At 60.7% G+C, this 24,505-nt stretch overlaps 2 protein-coding genes across 4 annotated transcripts; both read right to left on the minus strand.

The window, feature by feature from the left end:
* Positions 1-2,370: 2,370 nt before the first annotated feature.
* Positions 2,371-6,768, minus strand: DCTN3 (dynactin subunit 3). The gene is made up of 7 exons (XM_068667085.1): positions 6,274-6,768; positions 6,058-6,142; positions 4,961-5,047; positions 4,218-4,301; positions 3,991-4,049; positions 3,223-3,282; positions 2,371-2,790 (listed from the first exon to the last, which is right to left on the minus strand). Exons 1-7 carry the CDS (start codon positions 6,751-6,753, stop codon positions 2,701-2,703), a joined length of 945 nt encoding a protein of 314 aa, XP_068523186.1. The 5' UTR covers positions 6,754-6,768; the 3' UTR covers positions 2,371-2,700.
* Positions 6,769-8,115: 1,347 nt separating this feature from the next.
* ARID3C (AT-rich interaction domain 3C) lies at positions 8,116-22,577 on the minus strand. Of its 3 annotated transcripts, none has more exons than XM_068667082.1 (8): positions 22,274-22,577; positions 21,402-21,752; positions 13,631-13,709; positions 10,937-11,120; positions 10,548-10,792; positions 10,031-10,300; positions 9,803-9,892; positions 8,116-9,297 (listed from the first exon to the last, which is right to left on the minus strand). In XM_068667082.1, the coding sequence occupies exons 1-8, from the start codon at positions 22,310-22,312 to the stop codon at positions 9,155-9,157; spliced, it is 1,401 nt and encodes a 466-aa protein (XP_068523183.1). In that variant the 5' UTR covers positions 22,313-22,577; the 3' UTR covers positions 8,116-9,154. The 3 variants fall into 3 exon arrangements, with proteins under 3 accessions (XP_068523183.1, XP_068523185.1, XP_068523184.1); XM_068667084.1 differs by having other exon boundaries at positions 22,390-22,575; XM_068667083.1 differs by having other exon boundaries at positions 13,637-13,709; positions 22,274-22,572.
* Positions 22,578-24,505: the final 1,928 nt, after the last annotated feature.

Consider the following 24,505-nt stretch of genomic DNA (forward strand, 5'->3'; position numbering starts at 1 on the left):
GTGGCACCCAGGGCACTGCAGCGCAACCGAGCGGCAACAGCACCCGCTCCTTCTGGGACAGGATTTGCCATCAGCAACAGAAGGCGTCTGCATCACCACAGAGCTCTACATCCGAGCACTACTGCCATACAGGTCACAGCAGAGGCAGGGCCAGTGCCCATGGAGCTTGTGATTCTCACAAGCTCCAATACTGGAAATAAATCCAATTCTTTGTATTCAGATGTGTTTTCTGGGAGCCTTCCTGCATTGTGTGTGTTGGGGATGAAGAGGGAGGGTGGGCTGAGGGAGACCAGGCAAGGTGTGCTGTCCCACCAGAGGACAACTGGCTTGGACGGGGAAGGGAATAAAACAGGGCTCAGCAGAGGAGAGCCTCGGGGAACAGTGGTGAAGCTGGGGGTGAGGCAGATGTCTCAGCTGAAGGGCATCTGCACCGCTGCATGCAGTACAGGCAACAACCAGGAGGAGCTGGTGAGGTTTTGTTACAGACCGCCTGAACAGGAGGTAGAGATGGATGAGGCATTCTGTGAGCAGCTTGCAGAAGGTATTACTAGAGAGAATCATAGAATATCCTGAGTTGGAAGGGACCCTTAAGGATCATCAAGTGCAACTCTTGACACCGCACAGGTCTACCCAAAAGTTCAGACCATGTGACTAAGTGCACAGTCCAATCTCTTCTTAAATTCAGTCAGGCTCGGTGCAGTGACCACTTCCCTGGGGAGCCTGTTCCAGTGTGCAACCACTCTCTCTGTGAAGAACCCCCTCCTGATGTCAAGCCTAAACTTCCCCTGCCTCAGCTTAACCCCGTTCCCGCGGGTCCTATCACTGGTGTTAATGGAGAAAAGGTCTCCTGCCTCTCGACACCCCCTTACGAGGAATTTGTAGACTGCGATGAGGTCTCCCCTCAGCCTCCTCTTCTCCAGGCTGAACAGGCCCAGTGCCCTCAGCCGTTCCTCGTACGTCTTCCCCTCCAGGCCTTTCACCATCTTCGTAGCCCTCCTCTGGACACTCTCCAACAGTTTCATGTCCTTTTTATACTGTGGTGCCCAGAACTGCACACAGTACTCGAGGTGAGGCCGCACCAGCGCAGAGTAGAGCGGGACAATCACCTCCCTCGACCTACTAGCGATGCCAGGCTTGATGCACCCCAGGACACGGTTGGCCCTCCTGGCTGCCAGGGCACACTGCTGGCTCATATTCAACTTGCTGTCTACCACGACCCCCAGATCCCTCTCTTCTAGGCTGTTCTCCAGCGTCTCATCGCCCAGTCTGTACGTGCAGCCGGGGTTTCCCCGTCCCAGGTGCAGGACCCAGCACTTGCTCTTATTGAACTTCATGCGGTTGGTGATCGCCCAGCTCTCCAACCTATCCAGATCCCTCTGCAAGGCCTTTCCACCCTCATTCGAGTCCACAACTCCTCCAAGTTTGGTGTCATCAGCAAACTTGCTCAAAATACCTTCTATTCCTACATCCAGATCATTTATAAAAATATTGAAAAGTACCGGCCCTAAAATGGAGCCTTGAGGGACCCCACTAGTGACCGCCCGCCAGCCTGACGCAGCCCCATTTACCATAACCCGTTGGGCCCTGCCCGTTAGCCAATTGCTCACCCATCGTATGATGTTTTTATTTAGCTCATGAAGAGATTGGGTTCTGATACAGACATGGAGAGAATCAATGCTGTAACCTGAGTGTGATGGAGCATTGCAAGTGCTCCTGACTACTGAGATGACAGTAAGAATGGCTGAGAAAGGGTGGACTCATACCTGGGTAAAAGCATCACATAACCCTGATACCTGACAGCCTGCATTAACACAGACATTAACAAAGCTAAAACTGTTGAAACTATCTATTGTAAACCTTTAATGTCTCCTTAGAACAATTCTTAATGAATTAATATGTATAAGGGATTAAATTACACAGTACTAGCGTGTTTCCAGGCAGCACTCCCTAGAAGTGGGAGAAAAAGAGGGGGGGGGGAGGGTATTCAATCCCCAGCAGAAGAATCCTTAACAGTTAGTGATTTTATTGTTTGTTTTAGTTATTATTTATTTATTTATTATAGGGTTCTATATACATGTATTTATAGAAATGACGTATTCTCAATGAATTAGTAATGGGATGGAGATAGGCTGTGAGAAGCCACCTCCTGCACATGTTTGTGCCAGTCATTGCTTAGGGAAAGCCACCCTAACGTGGTGGACGTGGCCTCAGTCTCCAGGGCTCACCCACCTTGCTGCTGACCACTTCCCTCTCATGCACAGGTGTAACATTTCCTCATGGAGCACGAAGCATGGGCAGTACGTACATCTCCCCTCCTGAGCCCGGCCACACAGTCTGTGCCGTGGCTGCACCCAGCAGAGACGAGGCAGGTTGTGTTTCAGGGCTTTATTACGGTCCACAGGAACAGCAGGAAGGGATTTTTAAATATGTTACAACCCAAGATATAAGGAAGTGCAAGATCGACAAACAGTGGCGTATTACAGAACAGCAGGAGCGTGGCTTTCATTCAGGGTGATCGCAAGTGCAGCCGCAAGGCCAGGGTGCCCCCAAGAGCCTGCGGTGTCACTCGCAGCACATTCACAGAGTGGAAAGATGCTGAGACAAGAGAGTGCAGGCTGTGCTGCAGCATCTCCTGAGTGACCCAAGGCCAGCAGAATCCCAAGGCCCCGGCTGCGGTTCTCTGCACTCCTGGCTCTGCCATCACTCTGCCACAGGTTTCGCTTCCTTGGCTGCTTCCAGCTGCATCAGTATCTCATTCCACTGGACAAACTGCTTGGACAGAAGCAGGGTCTGGACAATGCTCTTAAGGAAAGAGGTGCGGAAACTTCAGGGAGGAAACCACAGAGTACAGCCCAAGAACCCCTGGCAGCCTGAGCGCACCATTACAATCCTGATTCTTTTGGAGACAAAAAAATAAAAGAAGGGTGTGGGAAACCAGGGTGTACAAAACCTACTCAGACAAACTGACAAGGCCTGGAGCCACCACACAGTGCCACATGTTAATGGGAGTCCTGAACAACTTCTGAACACTGCACAGGCTGCATCTCAAAGGGCTTTCTACAGCACGACAAGGACACAAGCACCACCACACCAGAAAGGGCACTGTCTGTTAAACCTGGGGCTGGGGATTGCCTGCTTCCAACATCTGATGGGGCAAGGTGGGCCAGGAGACAGGCAGACAGTTCGGTTCTGTCAGGCCCAGAGCACCAGCAAGAAGGATACCGTTTTGTTGTAGTCTTCGAGGAGTGCCTTGACACCATCAGAAAACTGCTTGCACTGATCCTGCAAAGAAGAGAGCCTCAGCAAGTCAACAGTAAATAAACTAAAAGACATCAGTCATTCCAGACCCTGGCAGTACAGGGCCAATCCTGGGACTAAAGCTCAGGCCCTGGCTGCTCAGTGCAGCTGAAAGCATTTCAGCAGACGAGAGGAAGGTTACAAAGAAACACCCGTATTTGGGAAGTGCCAAAGAAGCTGTGCTTGCCATCTACCTTTTCTCAGCATTGTCAACTTGCCGCAGAATGAAAACCCACAGGGAAACACTGAAAGGAGGCACTGGGCGATGCCCAGTCTACTCATTGCCACCTCATGGAGTGCTCAGATGGGGAAGGAAAGGGCAAAGAGGCAACATGGTAGTATCAAAACCCCTCCAGAGACTGAAATACAGCACATCAGTGTCCCACTGAAAGAGGGAACAGGAGTTGGTTAAAACCACTGCAATGTATTGCATTCAAGCCTTTGTTTTGAGTAGGCTTATTGTAGGCAAAGATTTTTTCCAATTCAGACTCAGTTACCAGAAATCCCGGCTAGCTCTCCCCCTGCAATGTGCTTAAACCTCTTTAACACTGCAGCACGAATACCCTGGACAAATGAAAGTAAGCAGTATAGACAGGCAATTCAGACAACTGCAGATACAGGGGCATCAGTGCAGTTACCAACACATGGTTCCTTCTCCCTGCTAGTCAAGGCTCCCTCAAGCACTCACGCTACCTGCTGCTGCATCTGGATCTGGGAGAGTCGCTGCAGTTTTGCTGCGTGGTCAGGAACCGCTGGAAGCACAGAACAGAAATCCATTTTGTTTGTTTTGCATCACGTGGGGTAAGTTACCAAGACAAGGAGCATTCCTTCTCCAGGGACAAGTCACAGCAAAAGTCACAGCACAGGCAAAAGCTTGGGGGTAGCACGTGCAGCTCAAACTTGCAGAGGAACAGGCGTACCTTGGATGGAGGCACTGTCTAAGATGGGCTGGAGGTTCTTCACCTGCTCCAAGAGGTCTGCTCGGTAAGGAATGACCTGCTCCTCTGACCAGGGAGAGACAAGAAGGAACATCAGGAAAAGCCAGAGCAGTGTCTTAGCCCCCACCTCACAGAGGGGCTTGTCTCACTCTGAACTGATCATCAGCTGGGACAAACACTTGTGTTCCAGCTCCTCTGTTCCAGCTGACCCAGCTGTACAGAAAAGGGATTTTTTGTAATTTTATTTAGCCTTTTGTGATGCTCACCCCTGGATTCTCATACACAGTAACTTAAGTCAGGAGAATCTCCACCAAGTTTCATTCCCAGACTATACTAGAACAAGGCTGAACCAAGTTCTCTGGAAGCAAAATAGGACAACGCCAGAAGGTGTTTCATGTACATCCAAAACTGTTTTTTTGACAGGCCTCAGAATATGGGGAGTAAGGAAAACTGTTCAAGCTCCAATTTCTTTTCAACCTTTCATTAATTTATGGTTAAACCAATCAATGCTAAGATCGGAACTGATAAAACTACAGCATGGACACGCACAAGGGAGCACTGAGGGTGACAGCTATCCTTGTATAAGTCACATTTCAGGTAGCTCTGCAGAGGATATCCTTCCAAATGTTTGTAACTAAGCAAAAAAATAACTCCATCCCAATCAACCTTATTAAAATACATCTTTTGTAGTGCTAAAACCCATTCCTTCTCATGTCATGCTGTACCTGCCAAGATGAACTGCTGCTTCATGGTGTCTGGAACAGCCATCCTGTCAATGTACTGCGGGTCAAGGTATTTTATTACATCTTCGACTAGAAGAAAAAATATGTTTTAAGGCAAGTAGGAGAGATGTTATCACTTTGACAAGTGCACTTCCCCATGGGCTACCGAACAAACCTGCCTATTTGAGGTTGCTTTTGTTCAGATTCAGGGATTTCTGCAACACTTGAAAACAGCTGACTTTAGAAGGCTACAACCAACAACTTACAAACGAGTCAAATTAAATAACTGCTTTATTACAGACACCTCCAACACTGCGCTTTTCATTTGGCCAATGATACCGGAGGTGAATGAAATCTGCCTCTTCCTAACCTTGAAATAAAACCAGAGAACTGCCCTCCATCTGGATCCCTAAAGTCCTTTACAAATACACAGGTTATATGTTCACACTCAACAGCCACTGCAAACTTGGACCACACCAACACTCCTGATGTTGCTTCTGCATTACCGGGCCATGAAACCCAGCCACAAGGAGGCTTTACGAGGCAAAGCACGGCTCTAGTGCCTGCAGCTGATGCTCCTTGGTTTGAGAAGGCTCCTCAGATGCGGCCACAAGTGGTGGTACATGCTCCTTGCCACTCCCAGCATACACAAAAGGGACAGACACGAGGGCACGGCTGGCCTGAACACGCAAAAATCCCCTTCAAGAGCTGTATTTCAGGCAGAGCACACAGCTGTGCACTGTTCAAGACCGAAGGGGCCCGCTCCCCACCTCAGCAGCTCTGGGGAAGAGGCACAACAGGACGACCCCCTGCTGGGTGACCTGGGGGCCAAGCAACAGCACAGAGGCTCCGAGGGGGGGCCTTTTGGGATCCGGGGAGCACCGAGACGGGGATTTTGGGGTTTCGAGGAGGGGATTTGGGGGTTTCGAGGAGGGGATTTTGGGATTTCGAGGAGGGGATTTTGGGATTTCGAGGAGGGGATTTTGGGGTCTGAGGAGGGGATTTCGGGGTCTGAGGAGGGGATTTCGGGGTCCGAGGAGGGGATTTTGGGGTCACGGCGCGCCCCGCAAGCTGCCTCAGACCCCTCCCGCAGCACTCACTTTTCTTGAACAGGATCTTGACGCGCTCCCTCTTGCCGGCGATGTTGCTCAGCGCCACCTGCACCTTCACCAGCTCGTCCGCCACCTGCAGGGGCGCACAGGGAGGGGGCGGGCCCGTTACCTGCCGCCAGCGGCGGGCAGGGAGGCTGAGGGGTATGGGGGGGGAGGGGGGGGAAATAAAAACAAAACCGGGGGTGACAGAGCAGGGCCCAGCACCTTCCGAGGCTCGCAGGCGCCGCCGCCGAGGCGCTGCTCCAGCTCCTCCAGCCGCCACCGCAGCCGCTCCAGCGCCACCGTCCCCGCCGCCATCTTCTCGGCCTTCTCTTCCGCTTTCTGGCACGTCCGCTTCCGGCCCGGTTGCCATGGCGGCGCGTTGCTAGGGGGATGCCGTTGCCATGGCAACGGGCGGGCCTTAATGGCGGCCTTATGGCGGGGGATGGGGATGGGGGGGGAAGGGGGGAGCTTTGGGGTTTTGGGGGCTCGCAGCCCCCCTGCGGGAGGCCGGCGCCGCTCGATGCTGATTTGCACTGCAGAGGGAGGCTCTGCCTTCAAGGGAGGTCGATAGCTGCCTCCTTGCTGCGGGCGAGAGGCGCTCGGCGGCGTGGAAGGGGGGGAAGATGGGGCTTTGAAGGGCGGGGGGCTGCCGCAGGGCCTCCCCGGCCCCCCATCGCCCTCAGCTTCCCGATATCGACCCATAGGGCTGGTATAACGGCGGCTGCTGGCACTCACAGTTATTGGGGTCCCTCACAGGGATGGGATGAGTTCATGGCAGCTGCCACAGCCCAGGCATCTTCTGGGGTCAAGGGGAGAAGCCTGGGGGCCCCCGCAGCACCCTGAGGTGTGCCCCGCTGGGAGACCACAATTGGCACCATTTAATGCCAGGCTGGGCTCCCAGCTCAAACCCCTGTGCTAACAGCGATGCCTCATCAGCTGCATGGCTTTGGGGACCTTCCCGTGCCCCTTGCTGAGAGCAAAACCTGCTGTGCCCTGAGAAACCTTGGTCCTTCTACATGTGCTCCTACAGGGAGCATCTGTATGTGGCCACCAGGCTGTAGGGGGGAGCTGTGGGATGGCCCCAGCAGCGCTGTGACCCCAAAATCTCCTTGGAGGAGCAGGCTGAGGCCCCGTGCGCTCTGCCTTTCTTCCCAGGGATCGATAGCTGGGCTGTGGGAGAGGCATCTTCAGAGGGAAGAGCTGCGCTTTGTTCCACAAAGGCGACAATTAGAAGCGGCCTCGTTAGCAGGAGTGTCTGGGGGCTGCAGCAGGGGCCGGGGGCTGTGCACACAGCGCTGGGCTGTGTTTAGAGGGGACCGCCACTCCTGCAGCCTGTGCAGCAGGGCAGGTGGTGCACAGGAATGCCCAAATCCCCGTGCTACAGGGTCACCGATAACCCACCCCAAAAGGGGGAAGAATTCAGGTGTTCCTGGGGCTTGGGCATTGGGCTTATAGGGTCACAGGATGATCCTGAAGCCACTGCACTGGCTTTGTGCAGCCCAGCATGGTGTGCAGAGAATCTGTCCCCACTGCCGGGGACTCAGAGGAGGGCTCCATCCCCGTCCCCATCTCGGTGGTGGCACAGCGATGCCACGGCCACCTGCCTGCAGCCCGCTGCCGAGGCCGGATCCAGCGCTCCTCCTGCCAGCCCGGCTCCATCCTCGCACCCCTCCATCTCCTCCCTCCCGCTCAATTACAGTCCCTGCGGGACGCGGGGAGCGGGCATCGATCTGGGCTGGTTACTCAGGTGACAGCAGCTGTGTCCCCGAGCCCCCCGGGGAGCGTGGCTTCGCACATCGCCCCCTGAGCTGCGTAACGAGGGGGGACGCGGGACCAACTGCGCCCTCCCGGCCCCCTGGGGTCCTGGCGCTCGATGTGCACCGTGGCCGGTGCTGCCCGGCAGTGACAGGGGACGTGAAACCCCAATTAATGCTGCATCGATCCCACTCTCATCCCCTCAGCGGGCTGCAGGAGCTGTGTGCTGGGCTGAGCCGTGTCACACCCACACAACCCTGACATCCGCACCCCACGGGCACCGTGTCGCCCTCATCCCCGGCTTGGTCCTGTCGTTCAGTTCCTTTAATAGTTACACAGAGCCGCGCTGCCGCGGGGTGGGGGCACCGATCCCCGGCCCCCGCTGAGGTAGAGGTGAGCGTCGCCCCGCGCTCGCCTGCTTTGGCACCCAAGGGTGCGGGCGGGTGGAGGAGGTGCCCACCCCCCCGCCCCAACGAGGTAGTTTGGAGCCCCCCCCTCCCCCCAATCCCACTGCCCCCCACCCTCTAATTCCCTTGGGGACCCCAGCATCTGGGTGGGCTTTGGTTGGGGACACTGCTGGGCCTCCCCACCCTGCCCTCCAGCAAACCCCTCCCAGTGTGTAAGCCCCCCCATATCCCCATCCGAATAGTCCCCCCTCCCCCCCCACCAGTCCCACCAGTTTCCCCAGTATTTGTCCTCCAGTGTGATCCCACACACACCCGAGGGGTGATCCTGGGGTGGCACAGAGCAGGGGCAGGGCGGCGGGGGGTGCAAATAAAGGGTCTGCAGTGATTGCAGTGAGTGTGCACGGGGGTGTAGGGTGTGTGTAGGGGACACGGTGTGATGTGTGGGGTGGGGGCAGTGTGGGGGGTATGCAGTGCGTGCATTGCCAGCGTGTACAGGGAACACAGCGTGCAATGAGGTGTGTGTAGGGTGTACAGGGGATGCCACATGTGCCAATGTGGGGGGGACAGGGTGTGCTTCAAGGTGAGTATGGGGGCTGCAGAGTGCATTGAGGTGTGTACGGGGGATGTGGTGAGTGCATCGAGGTGCCCAGAGGGGCTGCAGAGTGCAGGGGAACCCAGGCCAGCAGAAGCTGTTTGGGGGGGGGAGGGGGTCACAGAAGGCGTATTTTGGGGGTGCATGCGGGTAGGGGGCCCCACATGTGGGGGTGAGGGACAAAAGGGCCCCGTGGGTGCTCGTGGCTTTGCACGGCCACAGCCCTGCTCAGCACCAAGAGACACCCAATATCCCCAAACTCCTCTGGGCACATCCCTGCCCCATGGCTGGGGGCACAGACCCCCCACCCCCTCTCCAGGGACCCCGTGTGCTTTGGGGAGCGTCGCCCCTACGGCTTGGCGCTGGCAGGAGTGTGGCTGTGCGAGGGGGCCGGCGGCGGCGGGTTCGGGGTGGCCGTGGGGTTCAGCCGGCTCTGGGTGCTCCCTCCACCGGGGGCCGGCGGGGCTGCGGGCCGGCGGGCAAACAGGACGCCTGGGGAGCGAGAGAAATAGGGTTAGGGACCGGCACCCCCGGGGGCTTCAAACCCCACTGCCCTCGGTGTCTCCCCCGGCCCTGTGCTGCCGCCCATCCCCGTGTCGCCTTAGCCCGCCGAGGTGGCCCGGGACCCTGTGGCTGGTGGCCTCGCGTGCTGCTGAGCCCTGACCTTTCTGGCTCGTTAAATATTTATCTGCTGGAGGAAAAGCTGTCTGCTTTAATTGGGGGGGGCTTTTAGCTCCTCTCAGCCCAGGTCTGTCCGTCCGCTGTCTGTCTGTCCCACACTTTGGCCATTTGCTGCCAGCCCCTCCTGGGGGACAGCTGCTGGCCTGGCTGCCCCCCTCCTTTTCCTGCCCCCTCTCCCCGGGCCCTGCCACTTCATTACGATGGATTTTATAGTAAAGACATCAGATTGAAGGAAGGACTTGCTGGCCAGGCAGTGGCTATAAGTTATTGGATTTCCCGGCCGCAATTACACGGGGCAAGCGGCCCTTCTATTTACCTGTGTAGACAACTCCATTTATTTCTATTGACATGTTGATACTGCTAATGCCGTTGGTGGACAGGTTCAATGCGGTCTCCTGTCTGTCATCTGGGGGAAGGAAATACCAATATGAGCACCAGAAGAAACAGAAGCGACCTGCTGGAGGGAGCCACGGGACCCCGTCCTCCCCGGGCAGCCGTGTTCCCCCTCCTAAGGGTGGCAGGGTAGGGGGCTGCAGGGCGCTACCTCGGTTGGAGACCTTGATGTTCATGGGAAACTGTGAGGCCACGGCCAGGAGGTTGTGCTGCAGAGCCTGCTGCATCAGCCGCTGCTGCTCCTCCGCCGTCAGGGCCACCTTCTTCTCCGGGGGCTCCCCCGTCTCCAGCTTCTCCCGCAGCTGCTCCAGCACCGCCGCCTGCGAGGCCGCTGCTGCCGCCTGTGCTGCGGCGAGGTGATGTCCTGCCAGCCCCACCGGGATGGCGATGCGCCCCGGCACCGCCGGCACCGCGCCGTCCTCTGCAACCACAGGGAGAGCTCAGCCAGACCCCATCCTCACCACCCCACCTCGCCATCCCCGCACCACGCAGGGTGGGCACGGAGAAGGGGCTGCCAGCTACATCGGGGCTTGGACCCAGCTCCACAGCTGTCCCTTCTCACCCCAGAGGGGACAAAAAGAACAAAATTGTTCTTTTTTTTCCCTCCTGGGAGAAGGAGCATCCCCCGTTGGGATGCCCGAGGCGGGGCAGCTGTGGTCCTCACCCACCTTTCTTCACGCCGTGTGCTTGGCCCATCTGGCCGCAGCTGTGCGTGGAGATGCTGAGGGCCGGCAGGGGCATTTTTGGGGAGCCCAGCAGGGTCGGGGTGCCGGTGGGCGAGTAATTGAAGAGCGCGGCGCCGAATGTCTGCCTCCGTCCCTCCCGCCGGTTGCTGTCGATGGCAGCCTGCAGCTCCCCGGGCGAGCTGAGCGCCCTCTTCTCGCATTCGTAGGGGTACAGGTACTTCATGTATCTGCGTGGGGAAGGCAGCCGGGATCACAGCCAGCACCGAGCACCTCCCAGACAGCCCCAAAACGAGCAGGGACCGGGCTGGGGACAGCACCCGGGCAAAGTGGGAGCTCTCTGTCCCCCCTTGGGGGACACCCTGGGTACTCACTGTGTGCGGAGGGTGAAGGCAGCGCTGGTGATGGAGGTAGGTAGGTTGAGGCCCTTGGTGATCTCCCGCCAGATCTTCTTGTTGATGACTTCCACCAGCCCGCCCTTGTCCGTCACCAGCCGGTACAGCGTGTAGAGGTCCAGCACTTGCTTGGCCATGATGGGGATGCGGTTCACGGGCGTCCCTTCAGGCCGGGCGAGTCGGGAGAGAGAAGGGTGAGGGGTGAGCCCACGGGGACCCTCACCCTCTGGGGACACGGCCCCTGCCTTGTCCCCACGGCCACTGCAGGCACTGGCTGTCCCCAGAGCTGTCAGAGCCCCCTCCCCACCTCCCCAACACCCCAAATAGCCCCGCGGTGCCGGGGGGCAGTGCTTCAGGCAGGGCTGCAGCAGGGCAGAGGAGGGATGAGCATCCCGTCCTGTCCCCTCCTGTCCCACCCCGCCCTGTATTTATTCCCTGCCGGGGTGCGGGTGGTATCGGAAACCCATCCATTTTGCCAGGGGAGGCTGTCACGGCCGCGCTTCGCCCCTCAAACGAAGCTGTCACTCACCGCCGTCCTCCAGCATCCCTAATTTATGGCCCCGATATTGGCTCGGCTTCTTCGCATAAGCCTGAAAAATGAGCTCTTTTTATTCCTTTACTGAGTTCATTTAACTTTTTTTTTTTTTTTTTTCTTGTGTGTGTGTGTGTCTGTGTTGTTTGCTAGATCAGAAAGGGGGAGAGGAGTTTTTCCTCCTGGGAAGAAAGCAGAGATATCGACTTGATATCTGCTGGCAGTCCCTCACCAGCCCTGCTCAGCACCAGCCCCATCGCTCTGATTCGGGGGTCTCCCCATCACCCCCAAAGCTGCGAAGGAGTTTGTGGGTCCCAGAGCCAGATCGATGCCCTCCGGACTTCTTCTCTCCCCCCTCCCTGGCCGCGGTGGCTAATGAAAGCTGCTGGCAATTAATCTCGGGGCCGCACGGAGCGGGCGGCCGGTGCCCGTCCCGCTGACAAAGGGACCTGTCTGCGTCCCGCAGAGTGATGGCCCCGGCAGCGGCCGGGGTGCGCGGCACAAAAGCCCGTGGAGGTGGCGGGGCCATTGTGCCGCTGCAATTAGCTCCGGGATTGATTAATGATGCCACGTTATCGGCAGGGCCCTCGGCTCGGCATGGGGACAGGGAGGGTGCAAACGCAGGGGGATGCGCAGCCCCTTCCTAGGGCTCGCCACCCATCCCTCACCCGCTGCCACCCTGGGGACGCAGCCCCCTGCCCGTGCACCCCTTGGTGCCACAGGGGCACCCACAGCGGCTCTCGGCAGCACCCAGCTCTGGGGGTGCCCCCTTGCCCGTCCCCGGAACTGCAGCACCCAGCTCCACCAGCTGTACCCCCCCGGGGTCACCCTGAGATGTCACCCGGCCTGGGGAGGGGACAGGAGCGGGACTGGGGAGCACCGGGCTCCCCCCTTCCTCCCGCACCGCCAGGCAGCTCGCTTAATTAGCCCCGGCCCCAATGGTGAGGGAGTTAATTAGCTCTGGAGAGAGAGATAATGAAGCCGCTGAGCAGCCCATGAATCTTGTGGCCCCGATGGATGCTGAGGGGGGGAGATGAGGGTCGGGCAGTGCCAGTGCTCCCCCGGCTCCCCCCAACCTGCCCCACAGCTGGGGGGCACCCACAGCCCACGGGGCAGCACCCAGACCCCATCCACCTCCAGCCACACTCTGCTGGGAGCCCCACGGCCACGGCAGCCCCGCAGGGCACAAGTTTGTGGGGTCTCAGCCCCCCAAAAGCCAGGTGCTGCTGCCCCGCGGGTGGGCACCCACCCTCACCGACACTCCCAAAAGCAGGCTCGGGGCCGACGGCTCCTTCCCAGCCGCCCTCGCCCCACACACAGCCAGCTCCAGCCCCCCTCCGCAAGCCTTCCCCCGTTAATTAGCTCGGCATTAACCTCTGCCTGGGGTTTACTGGCTATCGAGCGGCGTGTTCATTAATCCACACACCGGCAAAAGGCTCTAATTAATACAGCCGGCCGCGCGCCCGCGCTCGGCAACTTTTAATTGTCGCGGGCCCGGATGGGGAGGGCGAAGGTTAAAGCATTTATCGAGTCCCCGGGAGCTGGCTCGTCCCCGTGCCGATAGCAAAGATTTCCGATGGGGCTGGGTGGGCTGGAGGGCTCTTAACCCCTGGGACCCCGAGCTGCTCCTGCAGCCCCCTGGCAGCGCTCGGGTTTGGCTCTGAGCACCCAAAAATTGGCATCGCTGATGGGGGTTGCTCATGGGCACCGCTAACGGGCGTTGTTAATTGGCATCGCCACCAGGCATCGCTGTAAGGCACTGCAAGCGGGCATCCCCGCTGGGTGACACTGCTGGGCATGGCTAACGGGCGTAATTAAGGGGTTTTGCTAACGGACTTCGCCAAAGGGCTCTGCTGCAGCCCTACCGCGCCTCTCCGGTGGGCACTGCTGGTGGGCATCAGCACGGGGCACCACCACCAGCCCAAATTCGGGGTCCCAGCCCCTCCGGCTGGCAGCACCCTGCTAGGAGGGTGTGTGTAAGCGTGGATTTGAGGGATGTGGGGTGCAGGAGATGCGGGGCATGGAGGCAGAGCTGAGCCCCATGTGCGTGCCTGTGGCCAGCTCAGCCAGCCTCGTGGGGTGCAGCTCGCAGGGACGAGCCCCAAACTGGCAGCTGGGGGGCACCCACCCGAGCCACCCACCTTTACCTCTCTTCTGCATGAAGCTGAAGAGGTCGTCCAGGAACTCCTTGCGTTTCGGGTCCTCGTCCAGTTCGTAGAGCTGGGGAAGGAAAGGTGTCAGCACCGCCGGCACGTAGACAGGGGGATGGCAGGGGACAGTGCCGGGGGGGGGACCCTGCTGGCACCTGGCATCACCCCTTTAACCCCCCTGGCTCTCCCCAAAATGATTCCCCGGGCTCAGGTCTGCCATGGGCTCCCCACCCTGGCTGCCTCTGTGCCTCAGTTTCCCTGCCCTGGGGGCACAGAGCCCCGTGGCAGGGCAGGATGCGGCCGCACCACACTCGCAGCCAGGGCTCGGCTGATTCCAGCACAGCGCCTCGGTGACCATGACAAATTGGAGACCGCCAGATCGATGGCCCAGCAGTAAAAGTCAGAGCACATGAAGGAAAAATTAGCACCAATCGAAGGCGCTATAGACACCGATTCCTCCCAGCGAGCCCGGCAAGAATTTAAAGCCATTGAAAAGAAACAAAACTCAGCAGTCCAGAATGGATTTCCAAAACATATACAAAGAAATGCAAGCTGGAAAACAAAGTCAGGCACAAAATAGAGTCGTTTAAAAAACAATTGTGCTGGGAAAGGCCGTTAAAAACCAATAGGCAGGGAGGCCCCCCCCTCCAGACGGCACATAATTCACGGGCAGATAAAGGGAGATGTGAGGATGTGGGGGTGCGGGGACACAGGGACGTGGGGATGGGGAGGTGAGGACATGAGGACAAGAGGACACAGGGACATGGGGACAAGAGGACACAGGGATGTGAGGACATGGGGACGTGAGAAGATGGGGATGTGAGGGTGTGGGGATGTGGGACGTGACTCTGCTCTCTGTTCCCATCGCCGGGCAGACACTTGTGCACAGCCCTCAGCACTGTTTTCGAGTGCTCCGTGGTGCTCTGCTGCTGTCCCTTCCTCCGCACGAGCTCCCTGTCCCTGTCACCCTCCTCCCCATCCCCAGCTGAAGCTCACGCTGGGAGCAGCGCCCTGGGAGCCCACGTTTCCCTGCCTGGCCACCAGCTCAGCCCCTACCATCCCTCCTGCTGCGGGAAATCAAGCCAAGACCTCCCCAGGGGTCTCCCAGTGGGGGTATCCAGCAAGACCCCCACTGTATTTCTGCTCCCACAAAGCCCAGGCGTGCTCCCCACCACCGTGTGCCCGCAGCCCCCAAACAGGTGTGACCTCCAAGCGCCGGGACCTCTTCTCCACCATATATTAACCTCTAACCTTTTATCTGCGGGGCAGCGAGACACAAAAACACATTACATCAAGCAGGGAGCAAAGGTCGGCTTTTAAGAGGAGACGAGAAATGAGTGAGGAGCTGATGTGCTGGCACGGCCCTCGGGCGCGTGGGGATGCGCTGGGTGTCCCGTGAGATTTGGGGATGCTCAGGCTGGAGAGGAGGTGGGTTTGGGGGATTTCTGCTGCTGGCGGGTGGGCTGGGTCCCAGGCAAAGCAGGGTATAGGATCCAGGCACTGTGGGTGCAGAGGGGTGGCATGGGAGTGGCCTGCAGGCAAAAAGGGTCCCCCCAGACACCCCCAGCCCCAAGAAAGGTGCCATCTTCATCACCTGCCACTCACCCTCCTCCTCCTCTTGCAGGGTGGGCACTGCAGTCCCCCCAGCCTCCTTTGGGGACCAGCCACTGGAGCAGCAGAGCACAACCCCACAGGGCCACGCACAATCCCATACAGGTGCACGCTACCACAGACGGGGACGCACAGCCCCACGCAGGCATACACAGTCCTGCACGAGCGTGCACAACCCTTTATGGGCTTGTGAAGGGATGCAAGACACAGACTCCTGATGGCTCTTGAACAGGAGACGTCTATTGCCCTTTCTCACTACTACATCTACTTTTCCTGTAGTCCCACGTGCCCAGATCTGTCACGCAGTGGGTTAGAGACCCCCAGACACGCGCCTCGAGCCAGCCAGCAATTGGCCACTGCCCAAAGCTCATCCAGAACACTGCAGCCAATTTACTTTATCTCAGCCTCGCTCTAAGTTTTTGCTTCTACCGCTTGTTTCCCCATTATCTCTAATTCAGGGACGTGTGAAACCGCGCGGAGCCACCTGCGAATTCCTTTCCCACAGGCGTGCACAACCCCGCACAAGGGTGCGCACAACCCAACGCGAGCACATTCAGCCACCCCGGGGGGAAGGCACCCTGCACATCCCTGCAGGAGCACGCTCAGGCTGGCCAAGGCACACACGAGTGTGCACAACCCTGCATTGGTGCACACGCAACCTGCACGAGCGTGCCCCGAACCCATTTGCAAAAAGCTTACAAGCACACATCCCCACGTGGGCACATGCAATGTTGTATGGATATGCGTGGCCTCATACAGGCATGTACAATCCCAAATGGGCACACACAGCCCCAAATAGACACGCACAGCCCCAAATGGACACGCACAGCCCCAAATGTGTACACCTGCTCCCTATTAGCATGCATAACCCAAAATGAGCATGCACAGCCCTGCATGGGCGCACACCCCAGGTGGGGACACAGACCCCGGGGAGGGGACACGGACCCCTGGAGGGCCACCCCATCCCAGACAGGGTCACCCCCCGCACGCCCGCGCCGTGCACCTCGAGCAGGGGGCAGTTGTGCAACACGAGCAGCGGCTCCTGCTTGCGGTGACCTATGAGCAAGGACCCTTTTAATCGTGTTTGTATTGATATAATTAGTAACTCATTTAACGCCATCGATGTAACTATATTCCTCTATAAACACAAGTATTAAACTGTCAAGCCCGGGGATCGATACCCCGCCGGTGCATGGCTCGGCTCTGCTCTACGGACCTCGGGGACCCCGTCTGCGGGGCTTGGCCCCCCAAAAAAACACGGCATCCCCAGTGCCAGCCCGGTGCAGCCACTTGGGGTGTCCTCGGCCCCAAACCAACACGGGTGCAGCTCTGGCCATGCCCGGGCATCCTGCTCACTGCCAGCATCCCATCGCCATGGTGACGTCTTGATTCCTTAAGGGATGGGGATAACGGGGCTGGCCGCGCAGGTTAAAGGGCAGCGGGTCGAACACGGTTTATTAACGGGATGTGAATAGACCTCGTGCCTCCCCCGCCGCCTCGCCACAATTAAATGACATCGTTAGCACACTTGCTAACCCCAGAGGTGCCTCTCCTGGCTCTGGGGGGCTTGCAGGGGTGGAGCCGGGGTCTCCAGCCCCCCATGGCCCAGCTGATCCCAAAAGGAAGGGGTGCAAAGCCCCTCCAGGCTGCCCCGAGGAGCACTTCCAAGGGAAGCGATCGCAGCGGGGACCCCCGCAGCCCCCACTCGGCTGCCACCTCCCGCTGGCAGCCAGGGCTCAGATCAGCAACCAGGATTTAATCCACTTAATACGGGCTGCATCGATCCCGAACCCTGCTCGGCTCCCCCCTGCCTCGCGTCCCCCCCAACCCCGAGCCACTTAATATGCACCGCATTGATTAGCCGCCCTGCTAATTTTTCCATCCGGCTGCTGCTCACGCAGGGAGCCCAGGAGATGCAATTCCCCACATCCCCCCGGCCCCCAGCACGCTGCAGGTGGCTGAGCACCAACGGGGTCCTTCGGGGACCTCGGGCTCTTTTGGGGACCTCACACCCCTCCGGAGCATCACTGCACCTCTGAGCTGGGTGTCCCTGGTACGTGGCCAGGTGCACGCACACCGAGTGCCCCCCGTGTCCCAGTGGGACCGGGGAGCCACCAGTGCTTCCATTTACCCACAGCCCTGCCACCTCCCGGCCTGAATGCACCCCAAGAGCGAGCACGGGAGCTGGGGGCTCTGGGACCCCCCTCCTGGGGTCCCCCCCATCCTGTAGCTCGCTCCCCGCCGGGCACCAGCCACCCCTGACCTTGCGCCGTTAATAAGTTAATGGTTACGGGACGGCTCTGCCCGGGTGCTGGCTGCATTTGCAAATGCTGCTGGCTGACGGGGGGGGCTCTGCCCCGATCCCACAGCCCCCACAGGAGCCACACTCCCCCCGGTGTCCCCATCCTCAGCATTAACCCCTTTGGCACAGCCAGACAGCCCCACGCCGGATGTCCCCAGCCCATTCCCCGCGCCCCCTCCCCAAAACCATTCTCTGTGCTTAATATTTAACGGGGCTTTATAGAGCAGCAGGTTTAATCAGCGCTGATAGCACGGCGGATCCGGCAGGCCATTAAAACCCCCTCCCTGCCGCCGCCGGTCCCTGCCTGGGGAGCTGCCTGCTGCAAACATTAACCCGGCTCGGGGCAAGGTGAGGGACTGTTTGCTCGTGGCGCCGGCCTTGGGATGGCAGCCCCCGGCCCCAGCGTGAAGGGGGGGCTCATGGGGTTCACCCCCACGCAGCTGCACACCCCTGTGGGTGTCCCAGTGGGGCCAGATCCCACCTCCCCATGGCCGCATCCCCCCTCCCTGCTGCACCCTGCCCACCCCACTGCAGGCACAGGGGCTCTGCTTCCCTCATTAACCCAATTAGTGGATTACCAGGGGCAGGAGCTGGAGAAGGGATGCACACCCCCAAACCCATCGCTGACATCCGATTACAGGGTGGCAGCTGGGGACAAAGCTGGGGGCAGCTGTGGGGTGGGGACCCCCAGAGGGGATGCACGGGGTCCTGCCGGCCCCAGCTCCTCTCCTCTCCCCACACTTGGTGCTGCTGGGCGGGGGGACACTGCTGTCCCCATATCTCCATGTGCTCGTCCCCAGCTCCCACACCAGCCTGGGCTGCTGTCGCTCCCCTCCCGCACGCAGCGCCTGTCTCCTCACACCCTTGATTAGTTTTTACACCTCCTCCTCGGAGCCCCAGCACAGAGCCCCAGGGAGCTGCGGTCGGGGGGCTGGGGCTGCGGTGGCTGCTGAGGCTCCCGGCACCCCCAGACAGCAGCGGGGATGGGGCTGGGACCCCCTGGGCACCTCGGGCTGGGGCGAGGGGTTTGGAGGGGGTCAGCCCCAAACCCTGCCTAAAACACCCGTGGGTCCATATGGCTCCATACATGCACACACATGGGGTCTCGCAGGGGTCTGTGCACACGTGGGTGCTCGTGTGGGTCCACAAACACACGGGCTCACAAGCACACACCCACAGGGACATTTATATATCCACACACCCACATCCACACCCGTAACACCCCCGTGGGCACCCCGGGAGCCCCACTGCTCACTCTGGGCTGCTGCTCACCGGGGATTACCGCCCTGACCCTCAGTGCTTCAGCCCCGCTCCCCCCCCCCGCAGCCCCCTCGCCGCAGGTGGTCCCGACCCCGGGACGAGCCCTGCCCGCAGCTCTGTGGTTGAGAAATCTGCCGGCAGCCGCGGCCAGGAACAAACACGGCGCCCGTCCCGCTGCGGTGTAACCAGAGACCCTCTAATTCAGCCCCGGGAGCCCTGCGGTTGTTGTTGCTGCACCTGGGTGGAAGATGCGCCGCGAGGAGGAGGAGGAGGAATGGGGCAGGGCGACCACCTCCTTCCTCCCCACGGGGATCCCCCGTGAGCTGCATCCGTGGGGACAAACCCGATGGAGAAAGCAACAAGGAGAGAGAAGGAGGGCGAGCAACGCCAGGCTCTTGCCAGCCACCTCCAAGGCAAACGTGTGCCCCAAAACGCACACAGATCAGAGCAGAGGTCCTGCTGGCCCCCCAAATTCATCCCCCAGGGAATGTCCCCACGTATTTCCCCTGGGCGACACGCAGTTTGCCTTTTAACCTCCACCACCCCCTCGTCTGTCCCTTCCTCCCTGCCCCAAGCAGGGAACCTGTTCTCCAGGCTGGGCCAGACACAGCCCCGCAGCCTGGGGAGGGACCAGGGGACATGTCCCCCCCGCCAAGAAGATGACAGGGGTGGGACAGAAGTGACGGCCACCCTGCAGCCCCTGGGGCAAGCTGGCAATGCAGCCTGCCCCAAACTGCCACCCTTATGGGGCAACACCACAAAAACGTCCATTCTCCCAGTCCCATCCCATATAAACCATCCAGCAGCAATCGGTCCCTTGGTCCCTATGCACCTGGGGGCACCAGGGACATGTCCCCTGTCCCCTGGCTGGCTGGGACAAGCCCCCAGCTGGGAAATCCACGCACAGGGCACGGGGAGGAAGCAAGCGGGCAGCCAGCTTCACCCCAGGAGCCTGGTCAGGATTTATCCCCCCACCCCGAAGCCCCCTTCGATCCGTCCCCTCGCATTTACACCGCGATTTGCTCCCGGCAGCAGCCGGCTTCGCTCCTGCCCTGACCAGGGGCAGGGTGTGGGACCAAAGGAGAAGAAATGCCTGGGATGCCTTCTCTCTGCAAAGCCTCCCCGGCCCCGGGAGCGAGGGAGGAGCCGCGTCCCACCTCCTGCCTGACCCCGGGAACCGGACAGTCAGCCTTTTTCTGCGCAGCGGGCTGTAACGTTACACTTCCCCGCCAGATATACTCAGCCTATGCAGCGCACCCACCCCGGAGGTGGCCAGGCTCCCCGGCACCACGGCTCTGAGGTGCTGAGGTCCCGGGGAATTGGGGACCTCGCTGTGCTGTGCGATGTCCGGGCACAAAGTCTGGTCCCCGTCCCCTCCTGCTGGGGGTGAGCACTGCAGGAAGTGTCCCCGTCCCTGCGCACCCCGCAGCATCGGGTGGATGTGGGGACGTCCTGCTGTCCCCTGAGCAGTGCCAGCCTAAAAAGCCCTGCAGCAGACACATGGGGACATCTCTGCCCGCTCCGTCCCTTCGCTGCACCCTCCCTGCTGTGAGCATCACCGCTCTGTCTCACCACAACCCCAAGGAGCACACCGGGAGTGCAAACCCGAGTGGTGCTGTGCGACCTGTGCTCACACTCCTGCACCCGCAGCGTGCACACCAGGGCTTGCACAACCCAGCAGGGAGGTGTCCATGCGAGGGGGCATGGTATTAAATACAGAGGCCTTTTCTCTGCCCTATATACGAGCCCCACAGGCCCTGTGAGCCCTGAGGTGTCTGTGCCATGAGGGTCTCCCCTGCACCCACTGAGAGCAAAGGGATGGGGTCAAAGTGCCAGCCCATATGAGAATTATCAGAAGCCCAAATAAGACGAACCAAAGAACGCATCCAGCAGCCACAACACATCCCAGCCCTCACAGAAACACAGGGGAGCTCAGCTCCTGGGCTGACCGTGCACCAGGACCCTCGTCACATCCCCTTGGCAGCAAAACACGAGGGGAAAGCCAAATCCTGTCTCGAAACCAAGGCTGTCCCTGGGGGTGCTGCTCCACCTGCCCCCTCTGCCCCCTCCATCTCTGCCTGGGGACCATGAAAAGCCTCCAGGGACAGGGGACACCCCTTTTTACCCCAGGGGACAGAGCTTGCCATGGGTCAGGGTGGGCATGGGGTGGTGCCTGGATGCCGGGTACCCCATTATACCCCAGGGCATCCTCCCAGCCCCACGGGGCCGGAGGCGAGTGCAGGGACCTGGGGACAGGCAGAGAGGACAGGGGGTAGTTGGGGAGAGGGTGCGACAGGGTTTAGGGTGGGGGGAGATGGAGAGCACAAGAGGATGCCTGTTGTGGGGGGGATGAAGGACAGGGGCAGTGCAGAGAATTTGGGGTGGGATGGGGGCGCACGGGCTGCCTGGGATGCAGTTTGGGGGCAGTGGAGGGGGATTTGGGGGGGTGTCCTGTTTCGGGCTGCACGGAGATGATGTCTGGGGGAACGAGGGGGGTGTGGGGGATGTCTCCTCGGGGCAGGACTGGGATGGGGGTAGGGGGCAGCGGGGACGCCAGGCTGGGGGGTCGCGGCGCCGGGCGCTGCTTACCTGCTTGAACTGCTCCTCGTAGGTCCACTCGTGATGCGGGGCGGGCGGCGGGTCCCGGGGCTCCCCTTCCTCCTCCTCCTCTTCCTCCTCCTCCTCTTTCTCCTCCTCCTCCTCCTCCTTCTGCCCGGTGGCGGGGGGCGGCGGAGCGGGGCCGGGGGCCGGGCGGCGGCGGGGGGCGGCGGGGGGCGGCGGAGCGGGGCCGGGGGCCGGAGCGGGCTCGGCCGGGGGTCGTCGGGCCGGGCCGTCGGGGCTGCGGGCCAGGCGGGCCGCCTGCTGCCGCTGCAGGCTCTCCATCACCGCCGCCAGCCGCAGCCCCCCCGGCGGCCCGGACCCCCGCGGTGGGGCGGCCGGCTGCGGGCACAGGGCACGGCCTCAGAGGACGAGGAGGAGGAGGAGGAGGAAGAGGAGGAGGAGGAGGGAAGGGAGGAAGCACCCCCACCCTCCCTCTCTCTCTCTCTCTCCCCCCCCCACCCCCCCACCAGCCACCCCGGGGGCCGTGCACCAAAAGTTGAAGGAGCCGGCGCTGCGCGGTTTGGGGAGGGGGTGAAGCCAGCGGGACCCCTCCCCACACCCCCCCAGCCCCCTTTTGGGGGTCCCTCCCGAGACGGCTCCATGCGGGGACCCCCGCCCCGCTCCCACCCGCGACCGCGTCTTCCCAGGACGCCCCCCACAACCCCAATCCCACCCCCAGCCCCCCTTTTTCCCCCCTTTCCCCCCCCCAGGGGGCACCGCGTCCTACCGCTGGAGAGCGAGGGGGGGACCCCCTTTCCCCACCGGGACCCCCCAAATCCCGGCGACCCCATCCCGTCCCCAGCGGGACCCCCTTGCTCCCGGGGCCCCTGCGGTCCGTCCCGTCGCGGGGTGGCCCTCACCGGGGCGGCTTTGGCCACCAGGCTGGGGGTCCCCACCATGCCGCCGGCTCCCAGGGCTCCCCCCGCCGTCCCGGGGGCACGGCCGCTGCTCCGCCCGGCCCCGGCCCGGCGCTCACATGGCGCCGCGCCCGCCGATATTTCTTTTATTCCGCAGCAGATGAGAGAAGGTGGGAGGGATTTTTTTTTTTTTTTTCTTCCCCTTCTTTTCTTTCTTTCTCTCTTTCTTCCTTTTTTTTTTTTTTTTTTTTTTTTTTTCTTTGCAACAAGTGGCAGGCGGGCAGCAACACCCCCTCCCCGCTCCCATTTGCTAGCGCACGGCGAAGGGAGGCATCCGGGGAGGGCCCCGGGGTCTGGAGGGTTGAGGGGGGGGGAGCTGTGTGTGCACGAGTGGGTGTGCACGCGTGGGGGTGCCTGCACGCCTGGGTGGGCGCTGGGAGCGCGGGGTGCAAGTTGCACGCGTGTGGCTGCGTGTGCAGGGGGGCTGCGCTTGCACGCACGTGTGTGCTGCTTGTGGGGAGGTTGTGTGCTCCGTGGGTGCACGCAGGGTGTGAGCACACGTGTGCTTGTGCACAGCGAGGGAGGCGAGCACCTTGCATGGGTGTGTGTGCATGCAACGGGTGTGTAAATGTATTGCGATGGGGGGTTTGAGTGCATGCAACGGGGGTGTGTGTGCATGCAACGTGTGTGTGCGTGCAACGTGTGTGTGTGCATGCAATGGGTGTACACTGCACGTGTGCATGCACACACGTCGTGTTTACAGCACACATTTATCCTGGGGAGCGCAGTCCGTGCACACGTCGTGCATTCACTTGCACACACACACACGCACACACACATGCAGCTCTGTGCATGGCTGGAGGGGCCGGGTGTGTGGGTGTGTGCACGTTTGCACACTGCTGGGGTCAGAAATAAGGGTTTATGTGCGCCTGCCGGGGCTGGGCGTGTGCGTTTTGTGTGCTTACCTGTAGGTGTGTGCGGATGGGGCTGGGTGCGGGTGCACTGTGTGCACAGGCAGGTGTGTGCACGCGTGTGTGGATCAGAGGGGGTGTGTGCACCCGCAGTGCCTGTCCCTGGGTGGGTACAAAGGGGAGGGTGAAACAAGCAGCAAGCGCCGAGCCCTGGCCTCTGTGCAAGCCCTGCCCACGGGCTGGGGCCAGGATCATGGAGGGGTCCCAATGAGGGGGGCTACGTGCATCCCCCAGCCCTGCAGGAACAGTATTTTTGGCACAAACCTGCCCCCCCTTACACACACGTGCACCTGTATATGCAGCATCCAGCCAGGGGCTGATCCTGGTCCTGAGGCCCTTGTGCTGGTGGGTAAACTGAGGCACGGGGGGGGCATCGAGCAAATCTCCACAGCACCGCGATGTCCTGGGTGGGCCAGGGCTGTGACAGAGCAGCCAGGGAAAGCTTCAAGCTTCCCACTGAGCTGGATGTTGGTGGCACAGGGTGAGAGGAGCTCTGTCCCCTTTGGAGCCACCTGCCCACCACGCAAGCCACCCTGGATGCAGCCACATTTTGCTCTCGGGCTCCGCAGGCTGCTCCAAGCCTCCGTCCCCTTCCCTGCTTCCCTTTGCAAGGAAAAGCCAACGCTTTGGGTGCCCACCCGGCTCCGTGCACCCCTGGGGCTCGCACAGCACGGTGCCGTGGTGGCTCTGCTGGAAACCAGCCCCTTCCTGCAGGAGCGGGGCAGCACCCGACCCCGCAGGGCCCCCGGGCGCTGTTTATCTTTGCGCAGGAGATAAAGCAGCTGTCGGCCATCCCGTGCCGGGGCTGGACAGCTGGAGCTCGCCCCAACCCATCCTCTCCTGCCGTGGCAGCGACCTCCCAGCACTTGCCAGCCCCCCCAGGCTTCAGTTTATGGGCCGATGCTCCTGCACGAGCTGCCTCTGGGAGCTACGCCCCAGTCTCCTGTTTGGGGGAGATAATGGGACCACAGGGCCAGCAGCCCCACGGGGCTCACTCTGCAGGTCCCCGTGGATCAGGGCTGCACCCGAGGGTGGTGGGTTGCACCCATCCCCTCTGCATAAGGAGCCAGGGATGATTTGTGGGGTGCAGCATCCCCCATCACCCCAGGTGAGGCCACCACGGGGACCTGACCCGGTTGTCCCTGTCAGGGCTGTGTCCCCAAAACCCTCCTGCTCGGCCTCGTTGCGCTGCTCCTAGGTGGAGAGAAAGAGAAATCCCCCAGACAAACGGGTATCGACGGGCGCGGGGGAGGCGGCGCGGATA

The sequence above is a fragment of the Anas acuta genome, chromosome Z (genome assembly GCF_963932015.1).
Source record: "Anas acuta chromosome Z, bAnaAcu1.1, whole genome shotgun sequence".
Classification (NCBI taxonomy): Eukaryota; Metazoa; Chordata; class Aves; order Anseriformes; family Anatidae; genus Anas; species Anas acuta.

What these genes read in the sequence shown, in the direction of transcription:
- DCTN3 (XM_068667085.1), bottom strand. Translation starts at nt 6,753, where the DNA reads ATGGGTCGATATCGGGAAGCTGAGGGCGATGGGGGGCCGGGGAGGCCC. An exon ending in GCAGCAGTTCATCTTGGCAG is followed by an intron (nt 4,302 to 4,960) that starts GTACAGCATGAC and finishes CTCCCTGGTCAG; the next exon opens with AGGAGCAGGTCATTCCTTAC. An exon ending in AGATCCAGATGCAGCAGCAG is followed by an intron (nt 3,283 to 3,990) that starts GTAGCGTGAGTG and finishes TCTTCTTTGCAG; the next exon opens with GATCAGTGCAAGCAGTTTTC.
- ARID3C (XM_068667082.1), bottom strand. Translation starts at nt 22,312, where the DNA reads ATGGTGGGGACCCCCAGCCTGGTGGCCAAAGCCGCCCCG. An exon ending in CATGCAGAAGAGAGGTAAAG is followed by an intron (nt 11,121 to 13,630) that starts GTGGGTGGCTCG and finishes CCCGGCCTGAAG; the next exon opens with GGACGCCCGTGAACCGCATC. An exon ending in CATCAAGGTCTCCAACCGAG is followed by an intron (nt 9,893 to 10,030) that starts GTAGCGCCCTGC and finishes TCCTTCCCCCAG; the next exon opens with ATGACAGACAGGAGACCGCA.